This window comes from Myodes glareolus, chromosome 10 (genome assembly GCF_982192425.1).
Source record: "Myodes glareolus chromosome 10, mMyoGla1.1, whole genome shotgun sequence".
Lineage (NCBI taxonomy): Eukaryota > Metazoa > Chordata > Mammalia > Rodentia > Cricetidae > Myodes > Myodes glareolus.
Window position 1 is genome coordinate 46,275,571 of NC_142035.1, and position 24,894 is coordinate 46,300,464.

The 24,894-nt window shown below is 50.1% G+C and overlaps 1 protein-coding gene across 3 annotated transcripts in view; it reads left to right on the forward strand.

Moving 5' to 3' along the window:
* The first annotated feature begins 1,138 nt into the window (after nucleotides 1–1,138).
* The window catches only part of Rassf2 (Ras association domain family member 2), a 36,996-nt gene continuing 13,240 nt past the window's right edge, over nucleotides 1,139–24,894 (forward strand). The window contains exons 1-4 of one of the 3 annotated variants that reach the window (XM_048455367.3): nucleotides 1,139–1,277; nucleotides 19,466–19,556; nucleotides 22,801–22,876; nucleotides 24,708–24,859. In XM_048455367.3, the coding sequence (XP_048311324.2) occupies nucleotides 19,498–19,556; nucleotides 22,801–22,876; nucleotides 24,708–24,859 (287 nt within the window). In that variant the 5' untranslated portion in view covers nucleotides 1,139–1,277; nucleotides 19,466–19,497. Of the gene's footprint in view, nucleotides 1,337–1,883; nucleotides 2,126–19,465; nucleotides 19,557–22,800; nucleotides 22,877–24,707; nucleotides 24,860–24,894 lie in introns of those variants that run through there. The other 2 variants (XM_048455365.3, XM_048455366.3) reach the window with 2 other exon arrangements.

A 24,894-nucleotide genomic window follows, 5' to 3' on the forward strand; every position in this document is an offset into this window, starting at 1 on the left:
CTGGTTCCTGCGTAGGAAAGCTTACCTAGTACACAGTTTTGGCTCTAGACAGAGAAATTTGTGGAGCAGGTTTGTGTTTATAGCGTAAGGGGAAAGAACTTGATGCATTTATCCATTTTTTTTCCACACCAGAAAAAGCTGATCAGTAGCTTTCTTGTTCAGCACCACCCCACAGCTGCGCTTTGGGTTCAGCAAATTTGTGGCTGGTCTGGGAAAGGATCGCCATTTATAACATTGTTTCTATGGGAGACACATTCCAAGATCCAAACAATGAGTTTAGTTGAGAATATCTGGCTTCCAGGCAGACGGGATGCGCTGGTTGGCATGGCACATTGGGTTTGGTCTCCCTTTCTTTAACTGCTAGGTTATCGTTCCCTTCCTCTTTGACTTGGGGATCCACTGTAAGGTCGGGGATGTATAGACAGAATTTTGATGAGAGGTTATAGAATCCGCAGCTGGGTGCTTCCTTTTATGCACTAGGTTCTCCAGAGGTCTAAAGATGGAGAAGAGGAGGAGGCGGGGGATGGACAAAGAAACTTGACTTCCTTCACATTACTGTCACGTCTGCCGGCCTGCGAAGTCGAAGGGGCCCGCTTACCCTTTAGCGCTCAAGCCCTTTTGGTAACGAGGCCGGGTGTTAGAAAAGAAACATCACCCCACCCCGCTAACTGCCCATCCTCTGCTAGGAAATCTGCATTCTCTAGGCGGGCTGCTCCTTGGAACTGTCACTGTGCCAGGCGAGCCTTAGGGTCTGAGCCAAATCTCCATGCCGCTTGCAGAGGGCAGGCTCAATGGGGTGAGAGGAGCCACCTTATCCTCTTCACCCTGGCTTTCCGACCCCTCCTCATCCACTCCAGCCCGCCCGAAAGAAACGCGGGCAGCCCGCGCGAGCTGGGGGAGCGGGGAGCTGAGAGGGGGGGCGAGAAGTCACAGCATTGTCTGTCTTGTTGGGAGGGGAGAAGCTCCGCCCCCTAGAGGGGGAGGGAGAGGAGGGAAGAAAGGCGAGAGAAGAGGGGTGGGTAGAGGAGAGCTCCAAGGGTGACGGGTGGGTTGGTCAGGGATCGGCAGATAAAGGCAGAGCTCGGGGAGGCGGGGCGGAGGGGCCAGGAGGGCGGGGCGCCCGCCCCCCAGCCGCGCTGTCGCCGCCCAGCCCGGCCCAAGCTAGCCGGTCTCGCGGATCGCTGGCCAAGCACTCTGGAGCACCCCCCACCCCCGCAGCGGCGCCCCCATTTTCCAACCCCTGCGGCGCGCGCGGATGCAGCCGGTCCGGGACGCAGGCAAGACACAGGGCGCGGGGCGCGAGGAGCCGGGTACTGGAGCGGGATGCAAACGTAAGGTGCGGGCGCCGGTGGTCCTGCCCAGCCCCACTACCCATCTCAAAGTTTTCCCATAGAGGCCTTTGGCCCGACCCCTGAGTCTCTCTTGCCAACGGCTCGCCAACCGTCCCCCGAGCCACAAGGTGGTCCTAGGCGTCTGTCCCATGAGCAGTGCAGGCAGGCGCCCCAGCCCACTCGTTTTCCCCGGGTAGAAAGTTGTGGCTTAGAGTTCATCCTGCCGCTCTGACCCCTTGAGGTTTTTCCAGCGGTCGACCCCAGATGCAATGGCAGGGAAGTGTCCCCTCCCCGGAGCAGGGTGTCCCGAACTCCCTAGCGAAGTGAAGCGGGACAGCAGGTGCAGGCCTGGGTAGCTTAGGGGAGGGTCGGACTGTAGTGCGCCCCCTGGCTCCCGGGGCGGGGGTCGTGTGGTCGGCCCAGGACGAGCCGGGTCTGCCTTGGCCTTCAGAGTTTCAGGGCGCACAGTGATTAGGCGCACTTCCCGCTACCGAGTTTCGTGACCCCTCCTGAGGTCGCTGGAGGCCGGGCTAGGCAGGTGCTTTCAAAAGGCGGCCCGGCCACTTGTGCATCTACAGCGCTTACTCTGCACCCGGCTCTACCCGGAGAGCGTGCTGGAGACAGCGGGGTGGTGGTGTCCGGATAGGGACAGCTCTAGACCGGCCACAGCACCCCTGTGCTTCAGTGGCAAGCTCAGCGCCAGGCTTCACAATGCTGCTCTCGCTTTAGTACCAAGCGTCCAGAAACCAGAGGGTTAGAAACACTTCGCTCTGAGAGCAGAGGCAAGGGTTACGGTAAGCGCCCCCCACCCCCACCCCGAGGAGGATTCCTGCGTGAGGAAGCCGTGGACAAATGACAACTTGTCAGAGAGGGCTCTGTCCCCGCGGTATTGGTCCTGGGGCGGGGTGGGGGTGGGAGAGAAAGAATTAGAATTTCTCATACTTTCAATTCACACTTGTTAAGGGGAAACTTTTCCTACAGGTGGTCTTAGAGTTAAAGAAACCTCTGTGACTAAGTAAGCTATACTGAGTTTGAGAACAATGCCCCGTCCTTCACTCCCTTGTCGCCTTCCTCCCTTGCTTTCTGTCCTAGGGGACTAACTGTGGTGTCTTCCTGAGCGGTGCCCATTTGAGCTCAGAGGCCCTAGAGAGTAGAGTTGTCGAGTGTGAACAGTTTTCTTTGGGCAAAAACCCGATTCTTGGGACCTGCTACCGTCTAGTGGGTAGAGAGGAGCATCTAATGATGGCTGAGCTTGGAGAGATGACCTTAGTCTGCAAAGAAGCATGCTTCTTGCCCTAGTACACCAGGGAACTGTGGGAAATTCACCTGGCCACCTCGGGATGCGACTGGTAGCATTTGGGATTGCCTGTGTTGGGGGTCGTGGGAAGCCACACCCATTCCTTCGTTGACGAATAGAAGAGTGCGGGGTGGTGGGAGACAACAAAATATGGGGTTCCAACGCAAATGATGAGGGAGTAGCCTTGAGAAACCCAGCTGGAAGACCAGGGGATCCAAGGTCCCCACACCCGCATCTGTGGGGTGGACCAGGTTGGTCAGCATGCTCTGAACTTGCCCCTGTGTCTTTTGCAGCCAGCATTATCCTGACTTTGCCCAGAGCGATGTCCCAGAGCTCCTGACCTTCACAACACACCTCCCTCCATCTCACTGTGACTTCTCTTTAGAGGTGCCTGCTTTGTTTCTCTTTCCTGGTATTTTAGTGGGAGGGCAGTAGATGCCACACCTTGTTTTCAGTTTTCTTCCTCATTCTGATGTTTGGGTCCATCTGCAGCGTCTCAGAGGCCCCCTGCTTTCTCTTTGACTTCTTTGCTGAGGCTTCAGAGCCAGGCTCCTTGTCTGGCACTGTGTGCAAGTTACTTAGAGATGGCTAAAGATTCTGGCTAGAGGTGCCGAGGGGCGATACTTTAGACTTCTCTACTTTGCATTTGGGCTGGACTCTGGGACTAGCCAGAAAGGAGGCCTGCTGTCCAATCACAAAAGAACCTGAGCTGATTGCTGCCTTTAGTCCTCTTTGGGATTCTTAGGCAGGAAGTGTCCTCCCAGCTTGGGAGGAGATGGCGGTGGGTAGTGCAGAGTGTGACTGCGGAGTCCTAAGGAAAGGAGGAGAGGGACTGGGGTGGGGGGTTTCCTAAGAACAGCTTTAGAGCCTGCCCAAGCTTCCTCTCCTCTCCTCCAGTGAAAAACTGCCCAAGTCTTGTCAAGTGCTTGGAATGGAAGATGTCCTGCCTTTGGTCTCAAGTCTTAGCTGCTGAGAGCTGCCCCAGCTGTGTTTATAATGCCAAGGCAGCATCCTTCATGTGGCTTCTCACTATGGACGTCCTTCACAATGTGCTCCATTTATTTACCCCAAAATGACACACTGTCACCTATAAACACCTCCCTGCCTCCCAGAAGTTTTATTTTGTTTCTTCCTTTTGTGTTGTATTTTGTTCCTCTCTGTAGCACTGGCTGACCTGGAAACTCACTGTGTAGACCAGGGTGGCCTTGAACTCACTGACATCCTCCTACCTCTGTCTCCTGAGTGCTGGGACTAAAGGCTAAAGTCATGTGCCACCACTGCCCAGCTAACTCCTAGAAGAATCTTTTAAAGTTCTTAAGGCAGGGTAAGCTCCCCACTTAAGCCTGTGACTTCCAGTTCGCATATCCACAGAGGACGCGGCTGTGGTCTTAGTGGATGGAGCAGTAGGTGCAATAAACTTGGGCATGCGTAGATTCCACGGAGTGGGCCACTGCTGGTCATCCCTGGATGAGGACACCAGTATCTATAATCACAAATCGATGCAGCTGCTCGGGCTAGTAGTGTAGGGCTGCTGGGAACTGGCAACTGTGGCTAAACCAGAGAGTGAAGGCCGTTTGGTTGACTCTAATGACTTCCAGCTTCCCCCGCCCCCCCACTGAACAACTGATAGAAAGATACCCTGTGCTTTCTTTGGCTGTGTCAACCCAAAGTGATTGGCAGAGCAGGCATAGTCCATCACTGTGTGGTTTTACCAGTGGTTGGCACTCAGCTGAGTTTGTTTAGTTAACTGCTCCGTTTTACGGGTATAATGGGTTGGGAGTTTGTCTTCCTTCCTGTGACCTTTCAGCTGTAGGGTATGGGCCATGTAGATCTGGTCGGTGTCCTCCTTCTGTGTCCTTGGCTGGTTTGTCCTCCCACCAGTGACTGATGGGAGAAGTTATAGAAATAGCCTCAGTTCCCTCACTCTGATGGGACTACCTTGGGACATGTCCTGTGCTGTCTCTAGAGTTCCTTCTTGGGATACTTTCCAACTGCTCGCAGGAAAAACTTCTCCTCTCTCTCTCTCTCTCTCTCTCTCTCTCTCTCTCTCTCTCTCTCATCTTACTTTTATTCTGTGAGTACCTGCATGTATGGATTGCACCATGTGACGCTTGGTGCCCACAGAGGTCAGATAAGGGCATTGGATTTCCTGGAACTGGGGTTAGACATGGTTGTGAATTTCCATATAGATGGTAGAAACCGAACCTGACCTAGAGAGCAGCTGGTGCTCTTAACCACTGGGCTGTTCATCACTATTTCCCCCTTCTTGTCTCACATACCCCTGGCCCTGGCACTTGAACTTGAACTCTTGTCTCTGCTTCTGGGGGAAATCCACCTAAAACAGACTTTGGTTTTAGTTTGAAATATCATTTAAAGCCTTGTGATCCCCAACTGCAAGATGGAAATTCAAATAACTATCCCCTAGTGATATTCTGAAGACAGTAAACTGTCACCTACTGTCAGAAAAGGGCCTGGCACACAGCAAGGGTTAGGGAGAACGTTTTCTTTGATTCGTAAGCAGGAGGCTGTGCTAGATCTGAGAGCATTGTGATGGTGGAGTATGGGGAACTAGGGTTGGAAAGAAGCTGTTTGGTGAGAAAATGAAGGTCCACAGCTTGGGCGCATAGCTCGGTTGTGACCAGTGATGCACTGTAGCTTTGCAATGGCTAGTTGTCAGAAGTGGGGCACGGGAAAGCCTTGCTTTGGGCACTCACCTGTTTCAGTAGTGTAAATAGTCTTGTTATGTCTGGCTTTTAGCCATCAGCATGGTGCCATTGAACACTGAGTTGGCAAGACATGAGTTGTGTGAACCCTTTAGCTACAGCTGAGCTGGGATACACCCCAGTGATCTCACATTCAATCTTACACACTGAGAGGGGAGGATCATGACTGTCCTGGGTGTCCAAAATTCGCTCTGACTTGTTTGACTCACCATGTGAGACAGTTCTAGGGCCCTACGATGGTTACTGAGACATTTATGCCAAGTCTTTCTGGGCCTCACTTCCTCATCTCAAGGGCAAGGGATTGGGTGGCTTCATGTGTTCCTTTTAGCCCTTGGTTCCTTTAGGAAGGGTCTATTGCATTTTAAGAAAATGTTTAAACATCTACTCAAGACCAGAGTCTTGAGCAACAAAATGTTTTGCAAAAGCATTTATACATCCTCATGGCCGTGCATCCCTGGGCACCCTCAAGGAGGTCTCCTGCTGGATAAGAAGTTCAGTGGACATTGACCCTGCTGGATGACCCTGCTTGACCCTGGGTCAAGATGGGTCTCCTGCTGGATAAGAAGTTCAGTGGACATTGACCCAGGATAACCCTGTCTGCCTTTCATGGCTCATGCAAGATGCAAGGACAGAGAAGGCCTGGGAGGGGAGGTAAGGATGCCTTCTGTGGAAAAGGCAGTCTAACTCCTGAGTACTGTGCAGTTTCTTAGGAAGCCAAGCAGAGTTTCTGTAAGACAAGTTTTTGCATCCTTGAAGTAGCTCACTCTTCTCTACTCACTGGACAGTCTTCCAATGGGAGGGAGCCCCTGACCCAGCACTCCACCAAGGATATAATTGAACAAGTGCTTGGGGACATCCCTTGAGTCATTGTTTACAAGGCCTACAATCCCGAGTTAGTTAATTATGGCATGGAATATCATGTGGCTTCAAAAGTAAGGGTTATGGATGTGCATCCGTAAACATGGACAGCTACTATGTATTTCCAAGAAGGAAGCTACCAGGCAGGGTACTACTTTTGTGAAACATGCCATCCCTTTAGATTTGTGTCTGCAAGGATGGATGGCAATGCACTGATGACAGGTCTCTCTACATGGCAGAATTTGGGGAACTCTTGATTTCCAGTCTTCTTTTTCTCTATGTGTAATAACTTTACATTATAATGCCCTATTCAAAACCATAAAACTACCCCTTTGATGGTTTTTATGTGTAAATTCACTGCCAGCAAATTCATATGTAACCTTGTAGGACCATTGCCACTAAACATTTTATAATATTTGTCACTCTAAACAGGTACTGTACCCCTTAAGTAGTCATTCCTACTCCCTGCTCTCCCAGTCCCTGATTATTGCTATTTTACAAATTGTCTTTATGAATTTGCCTATCCTAGGTAGCCCCTATACAAATGGGATCATTCAATATTTGTCCTTTAATGGCTATTAAACTTCCTGCTTATCTCCATTTTAAAAAAGCAAATGTGTATGCTGTTTGTATAATAGTGAGGGAAGCCCTGGGAGAGAGGTGTGGTATTTGGTGTCTGTGGTTTGTTTCATGCAGGGCCACAGGCCGCTGGCCTTTCTCCCTGGGACAGGTGTCACCTCCCACCTCCATCTCAGCCTGGAAGGGTGGAGGTAGGTGATTGGAGCTGAGGTGTACAGCCCTGCTGGCTGGAAGCTGAGCATAGGTGGATTTGATGGTTGCTAGCTGCTGTGTCTCAGACCCCTACTGCCGAACCATCTCACCCCAGGATCATCTGTGTGGGTGGTGAGCTGGGAAGGTGGGTCAGTCAGTAGCTGTCCTCTGCTGAGTGAGAGTCACTGACTGTTGGGGTTGTTGAGACCAGCTTCATTAAATATGAACTCCTGGTTTTTCTATTTTAAACATTTGTGTGTGTGTGTGTGTGTGTGTGTGTGTGTGTGTGTGTGTGTGTGTCCTAAACCCTGAGGCTGACCTGGACTTGCTGGATGCCCCTCATGGAGACCATGAGTATGCCTGTTGATGCTTTGATCACATGTTGCTTCTTCGGTGGTAAGCTTTAAGGTTTTTGCTAAGGGAGGTCCTGTCGGGTCCGTGAGCCTTCACTGTATTGATCAAAGGTGGGTCTGGGAAGCTTCGTAGGAAGTCTCTGTACCTAGTTCTGCCTTTCCATCTGCCTGGTGGGGAGACTATCCTTTAAATCCCAGGCACTAGGGACAGTGAAGTCGATTCTATAAATACCGCCACCGAGGACCTAGAGGGGGCTCTGTGTCTAATGGTGCTGATTTTTCTTGTAGGGCTAGTCCACCCGTGACGGGGCAGGCAGAGCAGGTGTGACTGTGCCGCTATGGAGGATTTCCCACGGGATGCTGTGGAAACCCCAGAGATCAGCTGTATGATCTGAGTTTTCCTGTGCTCATGGTTGGTCGTTGTGTTTGTTAAGAGGTGGCTAAGATACCCTGTTATGGCTGACAGCCTGGAGGCGTTTTCCTCTAGTTCAGGGACCCTGTGGGCTCTGGAGATAAAGGGAGTCAGCCATCCTGGCTTTTGATTTTCAACCCTTTTGATTTCCAAGGTAAGAAGGAGAGGAAACCCCAAGATTTGAGTATACAAAGTTCAGATTCTCAGCTTATAGTATCAAAAAAGGAAGCCGTGTGGGGTTCCTTTCAGGAAAGGGATGTGAAGTCAGAGGTGAGTCTCAGTATGGCCAGTGACTTGGAAACCACGCTGTAAACAGGACGTGTGGCCCTCACAGAAACCTATCATGGGAGGAAACCAGAGGCAGCCCTTCCTTACCTGCTGGGGTCAGTTGGTAGGTCTGCTGAGTTGGAGGACCAGCCTGATGATGTGCAGGGAGGACCAAACACTGGACCAGAAGGAAGTTCAATTGGCCTTCTAGGGAAGACTTCTAAACTATTGTATAAAATAGCCCTTGCTTTTGAGACATGCAGGGCGAGAGTGTCTCTCCTTGTTCACTCCACTGGGGTCAATGTTGTCTCCCCAGCACTCTCTGACCACTTTGAGGCAAACCAATCCCAGGGAATTTCTGTCATGGTTGAGTTTTAGTTCACAGTGGGGCTGAAATGTGTGCACTGTGGCAGGGCCCCTCTGCGTGGTGACAGAGGGGCTGCTCCATGACCTTGTGGCTAAGTTCTTCCTCCCTGGGTCTATATATAATAGGGTGCCGGGGGTGGGGGAGGGTGAGGACCAGCATCCTAAGACTCTGTTTTTCTTGAGCCAGTCTGAATGCTTTCATCTACCTTGTCTTATAGTGGGTGACACAGCTTCCTTATTCTGAAGTGGTCCTGCCCCTTGGAGGGGGCCTGCTGAGCAGAGAGGCCAAGATGCAGGGGCCCTTGCTTCTTTCCTCACCTTGGGCTCAGGCACTGGGTCATATCCTTTTCATCCAATTGCTTTTCAATCAGCTGTTGATTCTTCAGGCATACCTGTGTAGGGAGGTCTCCGTGCTCAAAGGGATGGATAGGGCTTATATTATTATTGGGGCCTGGCACCGACAGAGGGCGTGGAAGCATGCACAAGTCTCCTAGACATCACCCTGTGCTCCTTGTCTCCAGCCCATGTGATAATGCTTTACAGTCAACCTGAGTACTTGCCTGAGTGCTGTGAGCTGCCATGCAAACTAGCCAGACCGGAGGAGGGGCTGTGGATCTTGATTGGTCGCTACCCAGTTGGTCAGAAGCACAGGTTCCAGCCTGGGTCTTGTGACGGGCATATGAAGGGAAGGCATGGTTTAGGACATTGAGTTCCTAACCTATGAGACCTGATGCTACCTCCAAGATAGCTAATGTCAGGACTTAACTGGTTTAGGGGGCACTAGATGTCCAGAACTGATTGCTACTTGTTGGTGGGAGAAATCCCTTTGTTATAGGCTTGTGTATTGAATGTGGTATGGCAAGGGGAAAACGCTGACATATAATACCCTAGACCCCTCCCATGCATCCACCCATACATACACACCACACACAGTTCCCCTACCCTCATTCCACACCCCATAATACTCCACACACTCACACTGCCATGTCTGTCTTTACACACACCCTCTCTTAAACACCTATACCCGTACAGAGTTTTTACTTCCTTCCGTGCCTTTTCTTAGTATGCACCGTGGCCTTTGTTTCCTTATAAGAGATGAAGGGCCTCTGAGTTTCCTTCTGTAAACATCCACTGAAAAGGACAAATCCTTTCGGATGCCCAAGGGATGTCCCTCTGTAAACAGGCTGTTCTCCTGGCCAGGCCGACTGTCTAGGTGTCTCAGGGTGGCTCCGGTCACTTGCTTGGCCAGCCCGGCCAGTGTGGAGCAGGAAGCAGGTGCTTGGGGCCGTTGCCTCAGAGTCACTTCCTGAGATCTTCTGCAGTAGCTATGCCGGGGGAATTCAGACCTGAATGTGCAGGGCCTGAGTCAGAGGCCCGGGTGGTGTGGATGGAGCTGGGCTTTGCAGCCCCCACTGGTAGGGGAATCCCAGCCCAGGCCCCTGTGGCGGCTCAGTTCTGCATCTGCCCAGGGGCCCATGGGAGTGAGGTGACTTGGATGGGACCCGTGACTTTGCTAGTAGTGGAGGCTTATTTCTGAGGGTAGGGGTGAGGGTGAGGGACAGAACTTGGGGTTTGTGATGGAGAGAAGTGGTTTATTCTCTTGACAGTTGCTATGATTGAGGGTCCATGACTGTCATTGCCAGGCCCGAGGTCCTGGACTAGGATCTCTATGCTCTGCCCTGGGCCTGGCTCTTATGGTCTGCCTTTCCTCCAGCCAGTTTGCTGGACCACTTCCCTTACCCCAAGACTCCCAGCCTCTGTTGACTGGTGCCGGATCCAGCCTGCACTGCCTCACTTGCCAAGACTGTCTCAGCTACGTCCTGCACCAGGAAGCCTGGACTCTGTGTGGCCCTGTGTGGCCTGAGACAGTCCTCGAACCTTGGATCTTCCATTCCTTCTCTGGTGCTTCTGTGGTGTGTGGGGTCAACACATTTTCCTCATAGTCAGAATCTCGCGTTGTCTCCCACCTCCCCCATTCTCACACCCCCATGCTGTCCTTGGTGACTTCCTCTCCTGCTTCCCCACTTTAATCTATCTCTCCTAGCACTGCTAAGGCTTCCAGCGTTCTCCTCTTCAGGACCGGATGTGGCCGGAAGATACACGGTTCTTCCCAGTTTGTACCCACCTCAAGGTCTAATCATGACCGCCAAGGTCTCAGGGCGCTCTCTTCTCATGAAGGACTTTTCTAAAATGTTTAAAGAGTGGGAAGAGTAAAGCTTTGTGCGGGACTCTTTGACCGTAGCTCAGCTCCAGCCCTCCCCGTGGCTGTGTGCCACCCGGGTGCTCAGGTGCCGTGTGCAAAGGATGGAAGTCATCTGCGGAAGGATGGAGAATAAACAAGTCTCAGAAAGGACTCAGCCTGGCCAGGAAGTGGGCCCTCTGTTGATCGAGGCATTTAGACGGAGGTGAAGGGTTCAAAACCCGAGTTTGCTCCTACAGAGTTGGTAACCACTGTATGGAATCCCTTGACATCTGTAGATCTTGGCAGGGCCTCAGTCCACAGCTCAAGTCTCCTTCCTTGAGTGGTGCATTGGGGCTGGGGCTTCCTGTTTGCTAACAGCCCTTCTTCCTGCCCTGTTAGCAGGGGACTGAAGAACAGAGGGCTTGTCACCATCTCCCCTCTGTTCTGGCTCCTCCACAAAGCTGGATGTCTCAAGTGGCCTGCCTAGTTAGTCTTTAGCATTGTAGTATGAAGTGCGATTGCTCTTAGAGAGGGCTGGGGGCACAGAGGAGGGGTAAAGACCAACCCCCAAAGGGGAAGTTGGGGCCTCTAGCAAGCATTTCCTTTGCATCAGACAAGAGCCTGGGGCAGACTTCCTCCCTTCTAGTTTTCAAGAAGAGGTGTTTGCACCAGCTCCGCGCCTGCATGGTCCCTAGAGATGGCCTGTCACCTCCTCTCTTTGGAAGCAGAAGTCACAAAGAGGGATACTAAATACCAGCTCAGTTCTTTTTTAGACGGCACTGCTCCTCCCTGTTTGAAATACATTTGATGTTGTCCTGGGTCTACATAGCACTTTATCAGATTTCACAGTGGCTTTTCTCCGGATCTATGCTGGCCTGATCTGGAGAAACTCCCAAAGACACTGCTAATCATTGGTTTTCGTTGTGGCCTGAACATCGTATTTTTTTGAAACACTCCCCCTCCTGTCCTGTTCCCTGACCCATGGGTACTGTGCACTGAGTCCTTTCATGGTTGCTGAGTGGGGGTAAGTCAGGGCCTGGTTCCTGCTAACATCCAGGAAGACAGACTGGGAGAGGAAAACAGCAACAGCCCCCCAAAGGGTACTCTCCATCTGCCTCCTTGTGGGCTGTCCCACCAGGGTCCTTCTCTCTGGCCTGGACCTGCTTTTCTCCCCTGGGCCTTTCCAGTGGACAAACAGGAGAGATAGTCTCTCGGGGCTGGGACAGAGCCAGAGCCAACTTCTGGGCCCCCTGACCGCAGGGAGTAAAGGCTCCAGCATCGGAAGGAAACAGACTAGGAAGAGAGGGATCCCACTGTCTTTGGAGGGAGCTGTGACCTTTCTCAGCTCCTGGGAGCTTCTTTAGACGTGGCCTTTGCTCTTCTCATGGGAAACTGGACCTGTAAGTTTCTCAGGCCTGAGCAGCCCCTCACTGATTCTGTGGAGCCTGGTGTGAGAGGCTGGAAATGCCTGTGAGCCAGGCTTGTGGAACGGAAGAGGGAGACTTCTTGGAAGGTCAGCGATAATGCCATCACTGGCAGGTCTGTCCCCATTCTACCACCCGGCTGCTCAGAGCACCGGGCTTGCCTTGGATGGGCAGTTATTTTACCATGGCCAAACCAGGAGTGTTTAATTCCAGACATGGGTTGGTATTGTAACCCGAGTTTCACGGCAAAAACCTGGCTGTGCAGCCATCACTGGCTGGGCCCAGTCACCACCCCACTATGCTGCTTAAAAAGACCTGCAATGGCAAAAGTCTGCATAATCAAGCAGTCTGCTGTGAGGTCGCCACCGTCTGGGTTCTGGCCCTGGTGGTGGTCATGGCTCGAGGGGATCAGAGTGGTTGCTTTAGGACACATCTTCCACCGATGGATGGATTTCAGGGTGGCCCATCCTGTGAGATTTTTACTACTCCCAGAATCCACAGCGACTGCAGGTTTTGGCTAGTGACTTAGTTCTGTGCCTTCAGCTTTGTCGAGGGCTGAACTAGGTAGTAAGCCTCTCCTTGAGTGACTGGCAGGCTTCTGCAGAGTCTAGAGAGAGTTTGACCCAAACACAACGAAGGCAGACATGCCAGCGTTCCTACAATATCTCGTTACTTAATGACCTCAAGCAAAGAGTGCACACCTTGTAGGCAAAGCTGTTTCTAGTACCTGCCAGGATGTGGTGGGCACTGCTGGTACCACCTGGACTCCTCTTACTATTACATGATGAGGGTATGGCCCACGGAAGTCTTAACCTGTGAGGTCACTCTTCCTCCCTGGAGGGGGCAGGGCCTTTTGTCTAGTGATAACGCTGGTGTCACCGGGCAACTCCCTGCTCTTCTTTACACCCCAGGGCCCCCAATGGGAGCAGGAAACCACTTGCCTGCAAGGGAATCAGCATCTCTCCTAGCTCCCTCCCCGGCCAGCCTTGTCACGTGTTTCTCCCGAAGCTACATCTTCGAGAAGCCCCAGGTACAAGAGTTGTCCTCCCAGGTTGGGCTCTGCTCCTGGGGAATCCCTCACCTTGAGAGCCGGTTTTCCTTCGCAGCTGCAGTTGAGCCCAGACTCTACATTGCAGGGGTGATCATTCCTGGGAACCGGGGCAGGGGAGGGCTCAGGATGGGTGCAGCGGGCCTGTGAGGGTGAAGAAGGCCTCAGCAGGTGGCTTCTGTGTCACAGCCGTTCAGTATTGTAAGGAAGAGCAAGTTGAGGGTGAATGCCTGTTCCTCCAGCCCTGCCCTGGCCCGAGGTGGTGGGGTTAGCTCAGAAGGTTAGGAGAGTTTGGGTGAGCCTGCTAATGTATGAAGCCCGTACAAGGGAAATCATGAGTTCAGTGTGGGGCCTGGGTGGCCTGTCCAACAGTAGTAACATTTCTTTCCTTTTTTTTTTTTTTTTTCAAAACTCAGATCTGAAAGTAGTAACATTTCTAAATGTCTTAGCAGACTTGTTCTGTATTTAGGGACATTCAGTCTTTACCTTAGTTTCTAATGCACTGGCTTAGAAGTCCCGTGTGGGTGACATCCCTGTTCACAGTCGAAGTAAAGGTTTAGAGTGCCAAGGAGCAGCTTAATGTTAGTAATTGGGTGAGATTTCTGTGTGTGTGTGTTCCTGTGTGCCGTTTCCCCCTTCTTTCCTCTTTCCTCACTTTCCTCCCTCCCTTCCTTCCTTCCTTTCCCCTCCCTTACCTTTCCCTTTCTCCCTTTCCTTTCCTTTCCTTTCCTTTCCTTTCCTTTCCTTTCCTTTCCTTTCCTTTCCTTTCCTTTCCTTTCCTTTCCTTTCCTTTCCTTTCCTTTCCTTTCCTTTCCTCTCCTTTCCTCTCCTTTCCTCTCCTTTCCTCTCCTCTCCTCTCCTCTCCTCTCCTCTCCTCTCCTCTCCTCTCCTCTCCTCTCCTCTCCTCTCCTCTCCTCTCCTTTCCTCTCCTTTCCTCTCCTTTCCTCTCCTTTCCTTTTTCCTCTCCTCTCCTCTCCTCTCCCCCTCCCCTCCCCTCCCCTCCCCTCCCCTCCCCTCCCCTCCCTTCCCCTTGTCTCTCTCTCTCTCTCTCTCTCTCTCTTTCTTTCTTTCTTTCTTTCTTTCTTTCTTTCTTTCTTTCTTTCAAGACAGGGTCTCTCTATGAAGCCTAGCTGACCTGGAACTCTCTTCATAGGCCAGGCTGGCCTTGAACTCACAGAGATTCCTACCTCTGCCACCCGTGTGCTGGAAATAAAGACGTGCGCCTTTACACCCTGCTTGCCCCTTCTTTCTTGTCCCTCTCTCCTTCTACCCTTTCTTTTCTTCTGTCTTCTTTCTCCTTCCCTCTCTTTCATCTTTTCTAAGTGTGGTAAATCAGTGGGAGTTTCTGCCCTGTGCCCAGGATGCCAGCTGATGTGGCCTCTGGTTCCTTTCTTCCTGTCTTTTCTACAAAGACATGGCAACCACCAGTTTGATCTCAAGGCATTGTGGGACATGATGCTTATAAATGATTCCTCCAAGGCATTTAGAGTACAGCAACCTACAAATTCTAGATAATAACAGGGGAAACAGGAGGATTACAACCAGCAGTTGCCATGTCCCTCTTTCAAGGGCAAAGAAGCCATGGGTCACCCTGGGAGGAAGTCTCCAATTGAACCCGCATTCCAACTCCACCAGCCATCTTCCTTTGACCCTCCTCCTGTGAGGAACTTAATTCTAAATTCCCAAGCCAATGTTAGGATCCTCTGGGGCTTGCCCTGAGTTGTGTCTGAACTTAACTTCATTTTCCCAGTTGGTTGGGAGGGGTTAGAGCTCTGCAGAGATGGTTGGAAAGTCTGTGAAGAGAGACGCAGATCGTGGAAACACGGAAAGGAGATGGAGGGTCCTGCAACCCACCTGCAACTACGTATCATGTCAGTTCGACAACATGGTAGCCTATGGACGTATGCTTCTTACACTCCAAGAAGCATAAAAATAAGGAAAAAAATGTAAGGAGAAAGCAGGCCAGAGAAAATGGGGTAGCCTAATGTGAGTCTATAGGGCAGACACATTATGCAGATACAATAGTAGACCATTTCTGGCTGTGCCTGTGGGAAGATTGACCTGTGGCTAGAAAGAGGTGCTGAGGAATTTCTATAACTGGGACTTCCAGATGACTTGATTCTATTAATCTGGCAAGTAAAAATGGTCATAAGAGAGTTGGAAAAATTTTCAAAGATTTTGTTAACTTGAATTGATATAAAGGTCTTTATTTATTAAGAACATTAACTCTTTGTCATGTGCATTGTGACTATTTCCCCCATTTGCTTTTTGACTTTCTAAGGGGTTAATTTTTTTTCTAAACAGAAGTTGAAAACTTTGATTATTTTTTAAGTATTATGTTTCTGGATTTTGAGTCTTGACTGGGAAAGGTTTCTTTTTCTCATATCCAGTTTAACACACACACGTCAAATTCTTTTACCATTTTATTTTTTAATATTTAAACTTCAGTGTATCTATAATCTTTTGCTGGAAGGCCTATAAGAGAATTAATTTCCCATCTCTGCATCTTTCCTGTTCCAAGGCCAGCCGGCCCTTTAGTGACATTTTTGGCTAGTATGTCTTTTCTCCGTTATTTGGAGATGCTGCTCACATTCTGTGTTTCCGGATATATTTGGGTCTAATTCTGGATGTGCATTGTCTTGTTGATCTGCCTATTTCGCCTCTAGTATCAAGTAGATTTTAATAACTACACAGACGGCTCTTATTCTCTAATTGGTATTCCCAGGAGGTTTAAGAGGATGTGGTATCAAAAAGGAGCTGTCTGAAGAGCAGGGTAGATTGCTTTCAGATGCAAAACAAAATTACTAAATTATAGGTTTTGAGGGAGGCAGTGAACAAAGAGAGCTTTACAGAAAATACATTTGGTGAGTTTGAGACTAGTTAAGTAATTCTGAAGAAAATAAGGGTTGGAGATTTTGGGTGAAAATGATATGAGACTTGGTATATGGGTGGTGGATAGATGGGAGATAGATGGACAGATGAGAGGATGGGTATATGGGAAGAGGGATAGATAGATGGATGGATGGATGGATGGATGGATGAGAAGATGAGGATGAATAGATGGCCATATGGATGGGAGGAGGGATAGGGAGGATGGATGGAAGATGGGTAAGATGATGGATTGATGGATGGATGGGAGGATGGATGAGTAGATAGATGAATGGATAGATGGATGGGGATAGATAGGTAGATAGATACACACATAGATAGATGGATGAATAGGAAGGAAGGAAGGAAGGAAGGAAGGAAGGAAGGAAGGGTGGGAGGATGATGGGTGGTTGGGAGGATGCACAGAATGGAGGATGGATGAATGGTACTAGATAGAGGAGATAAGGGTTTTTAGAAGAACAATAATGGAAGGAAGAAAGAATTAGGCAAAAAAAAAGAGACTATAATAGCACTTCTGTGTTTGAGGTGAGAAAATCGCTAGTGGCCAGTCTCATTCTTTGTAGTGCAACGCCTGCCCCTGCCATCAGGAACTCTGAGGGTCTCGTGCTCAGAGCAGCTGCAAAACAAGTTGTTTGCTCAGAGCAGCTGCAAGCATAGGAAAACAAATTGTTTACTCCGGCAGGCAGGGGGTCACAGGAAATTCAGGGTCTGGGGGTCCACAGTCCCCAACAATTCTTTACCATTAGTCTGATTGTCATTGGAACCCGCCTATAGAATGACTCTGACCAAAGTCCCCTATGGCTTTCATGTAGTTCCGGCCAGGCTCCAAGTGTCCATCCATTCCCTGGGCTGCACCACCAGCTCCTGGCTCCACTATCGAGGCTGTCTTGGATGCCCTGTCCTAAAGGCTTTCAGCACACTGCATCTCTTGTTTCCCCTCTGTCCTCTAGGGGCTCCTCTCCATCTGCCCACTCTCTTGGCTGGGCTACCTGCAAGCTTGTCCTAACCCTCTCCATTCTCATGACATTATCTGTTCTGACTCAGAGGCTCACACTCCCATCTTGTACAAAGGGTGTGTGTTGTTGGTTGTTTTTTATTCTTTGGCTCTTTACAGGGCCTGCCACCCAGCTTCCAAATAAATACACACGGAGTCTTACTCTTTCTTATGAATGCCCGGCCTTAGCTTGACTTGTTTCTTGCCAGCTTTTCTTAACTTAAATTATCCATCTATCGTTTGCCTCTGGGCTTTTACCTTTCTCTATTTCTGTATATCTTTTCTTTCCTTCTTATTGCATGTCTGGCTGTGTGGTTGGGTGACTGGTTTCTGGCATCTTCACCTCCTTCCTTTCTTGATCCCCCGTCTCTTCCCAGAATTCTCCTCCTATTTATTCTCTCTGCCTGCCAACACCACTAACCCTTTCTCCTGCCTTGCTATTGGATGTTCAGCTTTTTATTATACCAATCAGGTGTTTTAGACAGGCAAAGTAGCACAACTTTACAGAGTTAAACAAATCCTAGATAACAGAACACAACATAGTTGATATGGCAGACCTAGTTGACTTCCCAGGGGAGACTTCACCTTCTCTGAAGAGCGGATGGGCGAAGAGGGAGGAAGCAGGAGCAGAGGAGGGAGGGGGAACTGGGATTGGTATGTAAAAAATAAATAGAATTTTTTAAAACGCCACATATCTTTGCACCATTAAACAAATGTTCCACAGCATAAACAGATGTAACTCATCTTACACTAGTATTCTACAACAGGTGCGCCTCTGCCTGGACACATCTACCCTGTACTGTTGGCACCACCCTCTTGCCACTGACACTGAATTCAGCTGGTCCCCAGGACCCAACCTAAACTCAGATGTCTTGTCCTTCCTGGGGACCATCATGGTCTCGTCCCCCCCTTGACAGAACTGTTTGCTCCTTCTGTCTACCCGCCCTGCACACTGAGAACAGGGAGCTGTGTGCTTTGCACCACTAGACCCACGGCCAGTGCTCGTGGAGTGTGAAAACCTGCAAGGGCGCAGGAAGGGGCCTTTTGGGATATTTGCTAGATGAGAGTAACTGCCACTTCAGAAGGAAAGAAAAGCTTTTAAAACAGTCTGCCCGCCTTAGTGTTTCTTTCTGTACAGTATATACTCAGTTTTTGAAGTCAGATTTTGTAGTCAGAACTTAGACCCCGCTGTGTGCTTAGGGTCCCCCTGTTGAGCACACAGATAGGCTATGAGTCTCACTCTGGCTGAGGAAACATTTTGTTCACTTCTCATGGTTGCTGGAACAAATCACCCAAACTCAGGGCCTTAAAATAACACAGTTTTATTGCCTGACAGTTCTGCGGGTCAGAGGTCTGGCTCATTTCCCTTGGAGTCCAAATTCAAGGTATGGTCAGGGCAGGCCCCTTCTGGTTCCACAAGCACAGTGAATTCTGCTTAATGACAGACATGCTGAAGTCTGTCTGGAAAGATGCCTGGTGCCTGTAGTGCCAGGGGGTGGTGACTGGCAGGAAGGCAGAGCAGGCGCCTGCCAGAGTAAGTACAGTAGAGTGGTGGGGATGGGCTAGCACTGGCTAAGCACGTTTCGCTGTAGTCTAAGCTTGTCTGGAACTTGCTATGTAGCCTGGGCTGGCCTCAAACTTGTGACCCTCCTGCTTCAGCCTCCCAAGTGCTGTGATGCTCAGTGTTAGACACCTTTGTGATCATCGTGGCTGGGGCAGTGCTACTGGTTTTGAGCAGGAAGAGGCCAGGGAGGCTTGCAAGCATCATCTAATGCGGAGGGCAGACCCACGACAGAGCATAATTCAGCTGCACATGTTAGCAGGTGAAGGCTAGACCCACAACAGAGCACAGTCCAGCTGCATGTGTCAGTGGGTGAAGGCTAGACCCCAAACAGCACAGTCTGACTGCACATGTCAGTAGGTGAAGGCTAGATCCAAAACAGAGCACATTCCAGCTGCACATGTCAGTGGGTGAAGAGACTGGGCTATCACGGACCAGATTTGAATATGTGGTTTCGTATGCTTGGGCTGTGTAGACATGCATATATTTCTGTGACATGAAACAAACGAGACCGGGTTTCCTAATCTATTACTTGTTTTCCAAGCAATGAATGGCCTTTGCACTGTGCACTCCAGGGGCGTCCACGGAGCTAGGCTGCACAGCTGGGCATGGCTTATTTGGACACTTCAGGTGGTTCCCTGCCCTCGGTCAACTTCAGGAGACCAGGAGACTTTGGGAGGTCCCTGCCGGATAAGACTCTAGTCTGTGGGGCAGATGTCCTTTAGAGAGAAGACTCCTTGGCCATCCTTGGACCAACTTTGTTTTCCATTTTCCTTGGCTGGGGCAGAAGTCCTGCTCTATCCCATGGTGTTTTTCCTAGGGTGTGAGGGTACAGGGACAGTATGGCATCTCATCAGCTCTGCTTACTCTGGGCTGTGGATCTGGGCGAAGAGGAGCCATTCCGGCTGGTTTTGTCTCCTTCTGTCTCCTGCTGGATCTGCCAAGGTCATAGCCTGGCTCTAAACTCTGGCTTCTCCTTCCAATTGCAGGCCTGTCCTTCTGATGAGACGAGAAGGGAAGGATGGACTACACGCACCAAACTGCCCTGGTCCCGTGCGGACAGGATAAATACATGTCCAAGTAAGATGTCTCATAGTATTGCTCAGCCAGGGCTGGGGCTCTGCGGGTAGACGGAAGCCACCGGGAGAGGAGTTTCATCTGTGTGAGCAGATAAGCAGCCAAACGTGGACTAGTGGGAGCAGCGGAGGAGATAACAAACAGCTATAGATGAAAACAGTGAACCAGTGAACCCAGCCTGACCAGTAAAGGGCTAACAGGGCCCAGCACCTTTGGGAACTTAAACAAGGCTTCCAGAGAGAGGGATTGGCGGATGGCTGCTTATTAGGCTCTGAGTGTGTGTACCTCCAAATTCCCTGTGAGTCTGAAGCCTGTGGTGATGGAGTGGGATGTGGGCTTCTGTCGGAGTGGAAACCTCACCTGTGGAATGAATAGACTTAGAAAAGCTGAAGGGTGTTGGCGCATCCTTCTGCCATGTGCGGAAGCAGGGAGGAGACGTGAAGGACCAGCCCTTGCTGAATGCTAAATCAGCTGTCTCCTCATCTGGACTTCCTCAGTCTCAACTGAGCGATGAAATCCTATTGTTTTGAGGCTCCCCAGTCTCTAGTATTTTGTCACAGCTGCCATAAACGGACACAAACACGGCTCATTGACCCTGCTGTGGTGTTGCCTAGGGAAAGACAAGGCTGCAGTAGTGAGTCATGGACGGCCATGGCTTTGACTAAAATAGGCATGAGGCAGGGTCCTTGGGGCTTGGTGACACACACCTTCAATCCCAGCAATTGGGAGGCTAAGATAGGAGGATTGCTGGTTCAAAGCTAGCCTGGGCTGTGCTGAGTTCAAAGGTTCAAAGGTTAGAGTAACTTAGTAAAATCCTCTCTCAAAATTAAAAAGAAAAAGGAGCTGGGCATGTAGCTCTTGCTTCACTTGCCTAGCAACCCCAAGCCCAGTTTGTTCCATACTATGAGGGAGGAAAAAGGAGAAGGAACTGGTCCATGGCTTCCTATACGTTAATGTCTGCGGAACAGGCTTTGTTGATAAAACACCAGAGGTTGAGTAGACATTGATTCCGATCCCCTTGAGATCAAACCCAGGGCCTCAGGTATGAAAGACAAACACCTCACACTAAGCTGTACCTCCAGCCTGTCCTACTGCAAGTCTGACCATGTCTTCTTGCCCAGCACAGGGATTTTACCTCTTGGATGCTCCCCACCTTTAAAAATTATTTAGCTTTTCAGACACTAAATTGTTGTAGACACTACACTTGGCCATGCAGAGCTGCCTGTTCCACGAGATCCAGAACATTCTCGAATCTTCACCACAGGGTTTCCCTGGAGACTTCTAGTGAGCAGGAATTTTGAATAGCACAGCGAGCCTTTGGTTGGGGTTTTGTGGGGTCACATTTTTCTTTAACTCAGTCCAGCTTGCGTAGAATGGCTCCTTCACTGAGATTTAACTTGTCCTGAGTCTCACGGACTCTCCAGTGGGTTTGGCTTCCACTGGGATCCACAATCTCTATTGGGATCTAAAATCTTCCTACTGGCCTGCTGGGTTTAGAAGGGCTGAGCTCCATCACCTCTTCCCTGAGAAGCAGGTGGCACATAAGGTAGGCAGCCTCCCAAGCTGTCACTGGGTGTCCCTCATGGAGTGATAAACAGCAGGCATGTGTATCAGGAGTAGAATATTGCTAGGGTCCCGAAGGCTCCTTGGGCCCATGTCTGTTCACAACTCTCCAAGGGGTTTGGCTTCTTCCACTTAACGTGAGACACAGGAGCTTCATCTGTGTAGTATGTAGTGCTTTCATGTATTCATTGCTGTGTTACTCCATTGCGTGACGATAACTTCCTTTATTTATCTGTTCTGTTGATGAGAATTTGCTAACCATAGCAGGGGTTTGTCAATGAACCCCAGTGTCAGGGACAAGCATATCCTCACCCCCTGCAAACCTCATGGCCTGCAGTGGGATGATCCATGGGAGGGTGGAGAATGGAACTCAGGACGGTGACATCTTTGTGGGCACTGGGTCAAGCCCTCCAGGGACTGAGCCCGTGGTTTACTTTCCTTACACATTTAAGCATAGTAGAACTTGTGACCTGTGATCTTTACAATAAGATTGGATTCTATTGGCTGATAAACAGAGCTCAGGGTAGGGCCTGGAGAAGGGTCTGTGATAAACATCAGGATAGGTTCTATTGGTGGATGATGCCAAGTACATAGGTCTTCTGTCATAGGGATGCTCTGCATTCACTGCAGGATCGTGGTATGAACAATGCTCAGGATATTGGGGAATTCAGGTGGAGGCAATAGAAGAACAAAGAATTACCAGGTTGATTGCCCACTTTTCACTCTGGTGTTCCGGTGACTAAGCATCATTCATTTCCTTCCATTGAAGAAAATAGACTCTTGTGATCCACAGTCTTGGTTTCTCCAGTGCTGTAAGCTGAGCCTCCTACAATATAAGTCATCCCTGTCAACTTCCTAAAAGGCTGAAATGTAGTGGTGAGGAGCGGAGGAAAGGCGGGCTGCGTTCCCACCCGGATCCCGGCTAGCTTACGCCGAAATAATTACACAGAAGCTGTATTCATTTAAACACTGCTTGACCCATTATCTGTAGCCTCTTATTGGCTAACTCTTACATATTGATCTAACCCATTTCTAATAATCTGTGTAGCACCACGAGGTGGTGGCTTACCAGGAGGATTCTAACCGGCATCGGTCTCAGAGAGGAGAGTCATGGTGACTGCCTGCCTCTGCTTTCTTTCTCCCAAAATTCTGTTCTGTCTACTCCACCCACCTAAGGGCTGACCTATCAAAAAAGGCCAAGGCAATTTCTTTATTAACCAATGAAAGTAACACATAGACAGTTAACCCTCCTCCATCACTGAAAGTCTCAGAGCTTTGTGAAAGCCAATAGCAGTCACCCTGTCCTCACTCACAGCAAGCAGTAGAGAAGAAAGGTCCAGGAAGCAGAACTCCTGCTGGCATTTGTCTCTGAGTCTGTGGCTTATACCTGCTTGTCTGTGGGTTGGGGCAGAATGCTGGAGATGCCGATCTTTTTCTACAGGCTGCCATGATGTTCCAAGCTGCTTCCTAATGTTTATCTTGACCTTGGTCATGGGGAAAGGTACCGATGGGGTGGTTGGTGCAGAACTCTCCATACATGTGGTGTGTACTTGTGTGTGTTTGTGTGTGTGCATACCCATGTGTACAAAGACTCAAAGGACCACTGAGGCCAGTTGGGGGGTGAGCAGGAGAGGGGATGGCTGCTCTGTGATGGCTTCAGCTGGTAATGTAATTCTCCCCCAAGGAACGAACTTCTCCTCCATCTGAAGACCTACAACCTGTACTATGAAGGCCAGAACCTGCAGCTCCGACATCGAGAGGTAAGGTGTCCCTCCTGCCATGGCAAATGACCCCACCAGGACTTAGGATGCCAGTGGGTGTCCTTCTTTTACTTCATTTCATATCTGTCTCTATAGACAGTAAAGAAGCTGGTTCGAATGACTTGTGCTCAGTTGCTCTTGGCTGACTAGAACACATTTTCAAGTGATTGGTACCTGGTGATTTAGTTCACATGGAGAGAGAGCACACGGCGACTTTCAGCTGCTAGGCAAGCCTTGGGGGAACAGAATACAAGATGCAGTGGCTTTTCTGTCTCTTAAAGAACTTCACTTCGAGTCCTATTGCGGGTTAAATTCCACCCTGCTATTAGGCAAAACAGAGGCGCGATGCCAGTCCTGGCCAGCTGGAAACCATATAAACAGCCCTGCCCACATAAAGCCCCTCTCCCTAAGAACACCAGCTGCCCTAGCATTGTTGCATTCCTCTGCCATCTTGTTTTGTCTCACCCTCCCCACGAGGACGATCCTCTGGCTCAGGTTGGTTGATCTCCGAGCAGATGTTGGGAAAGTGTGTGTGGCCCCGCTCTGACACTCATGAAAGCTTGGGTTCAGAAGGGAGAAAAGAAGCCTGACCCTTGTAGGAGGCTAACTGGCGGCTGGGCTGTGAGCGTGGGTCGAGCATAGCTGGCCTGCTTCTATCCTGGATTACTTTGTGCAGCCGTGGATGCGCAACCTGGCAGAAGACTTAAAAAAGAGAGAGGATTTATTCGTGCTCACATTTTCAGAGGGCGTGGTCTACGCATGGTTTCATGTGCCCAGGTAGAACATGCTAGTGGTGGGAACATGTGGTAGGAGAATTTCTTCACCTCATGGCAGGTAGGGATTGGAGATGTACAGGAAGTTACTTCAGTGACCCACTGCCTTCAGTTAGACATCCTTCCTACGGTTCCCACCAGCAAGGACCCAAACATCTAGACCATAGCCTGTGGGAACATCTTGTAATCAAAGCAGAAAGCCTCTGTAGCTCCTCTCTGAGATCTCACAGGATTGGGGGGCTGCACTTAGGGAGCTTCTACATTGGACTTCTTGTTAGTCAACAACCTTTGAGTATAGCTTTGGAATTCCTAGATGATTTATTCACCTCCTGGGAAGTGTCGGGGTATGTTAGACTGTGACAAGCACAGGGGAGTTTTGCTTTAAAAAATAATCAGGTCAGCCCGGCAGCTGGCAGACACTTGACACCTTTTAAGGCAACAGTTCTGCTCCAGGAGCGTGTTCTGTAAGTAAACTTGGGGAAAGCGTTGAGTCCCCGTTACCCAAGTCAGGTTGGATTGCTAAACACAAGGGGAACAGCCTGCTCAAGGGTTTTGTTCTTGCTTCTAATTAGTAAGGGCTGTCTCTGTTATTTTAAGATCCTGAATCTCTCTCCCTTCCTCCTTCCATCTTTGTTTTTTCTCCCTCTCTATTCCTTTCTTCCTTGTCTTTTTTTAATTAGGTGCTCATTCTGTAGTTTATACTGACCTGGAACCGATGGCAATCCTCCTGCCTCAGCTTCCTCAGTACTGGTACCAGAGGTATGAGCTATCATACCTGGTGGCCGTTATATTCTGATTTCCTAAAAGCCATTAGGTTAAGGACAATGAAAGGGTTTGAGGAATTGCACACGTGCATCTCAGGATCAAAGACACAGGGTTTCGGGAGCACATTGCTGGGGAATCGTCCACATGTTGCCTTCGCTCAGCTCAGTCCCTTCACAGAAACTTTTGTGACTCTGACCTTTGAGGTCAGCTGCAGAGATCCAGGGACTTCACAGCACACCACTCGCATCCCATGGGTCCACTCTGGGCTCAGCACCCTGGTTGTTTCGTGGCAGGAGGAAGACGAGTTCATTGTGGAGGGGCTGCTGAACATCTCCTGGGGGCTACGCAGGCCCATTCGACTCCAGATGCAGGATGACCACGAACGCATCCGTCCGCCTCCATCCTCCTCCTCCTGGCACTCTGGCTGTAACCTGGGCGCGCAGGGGTGAGTGACGGAAGCTGAGGCTCCTGGTCCAGTTC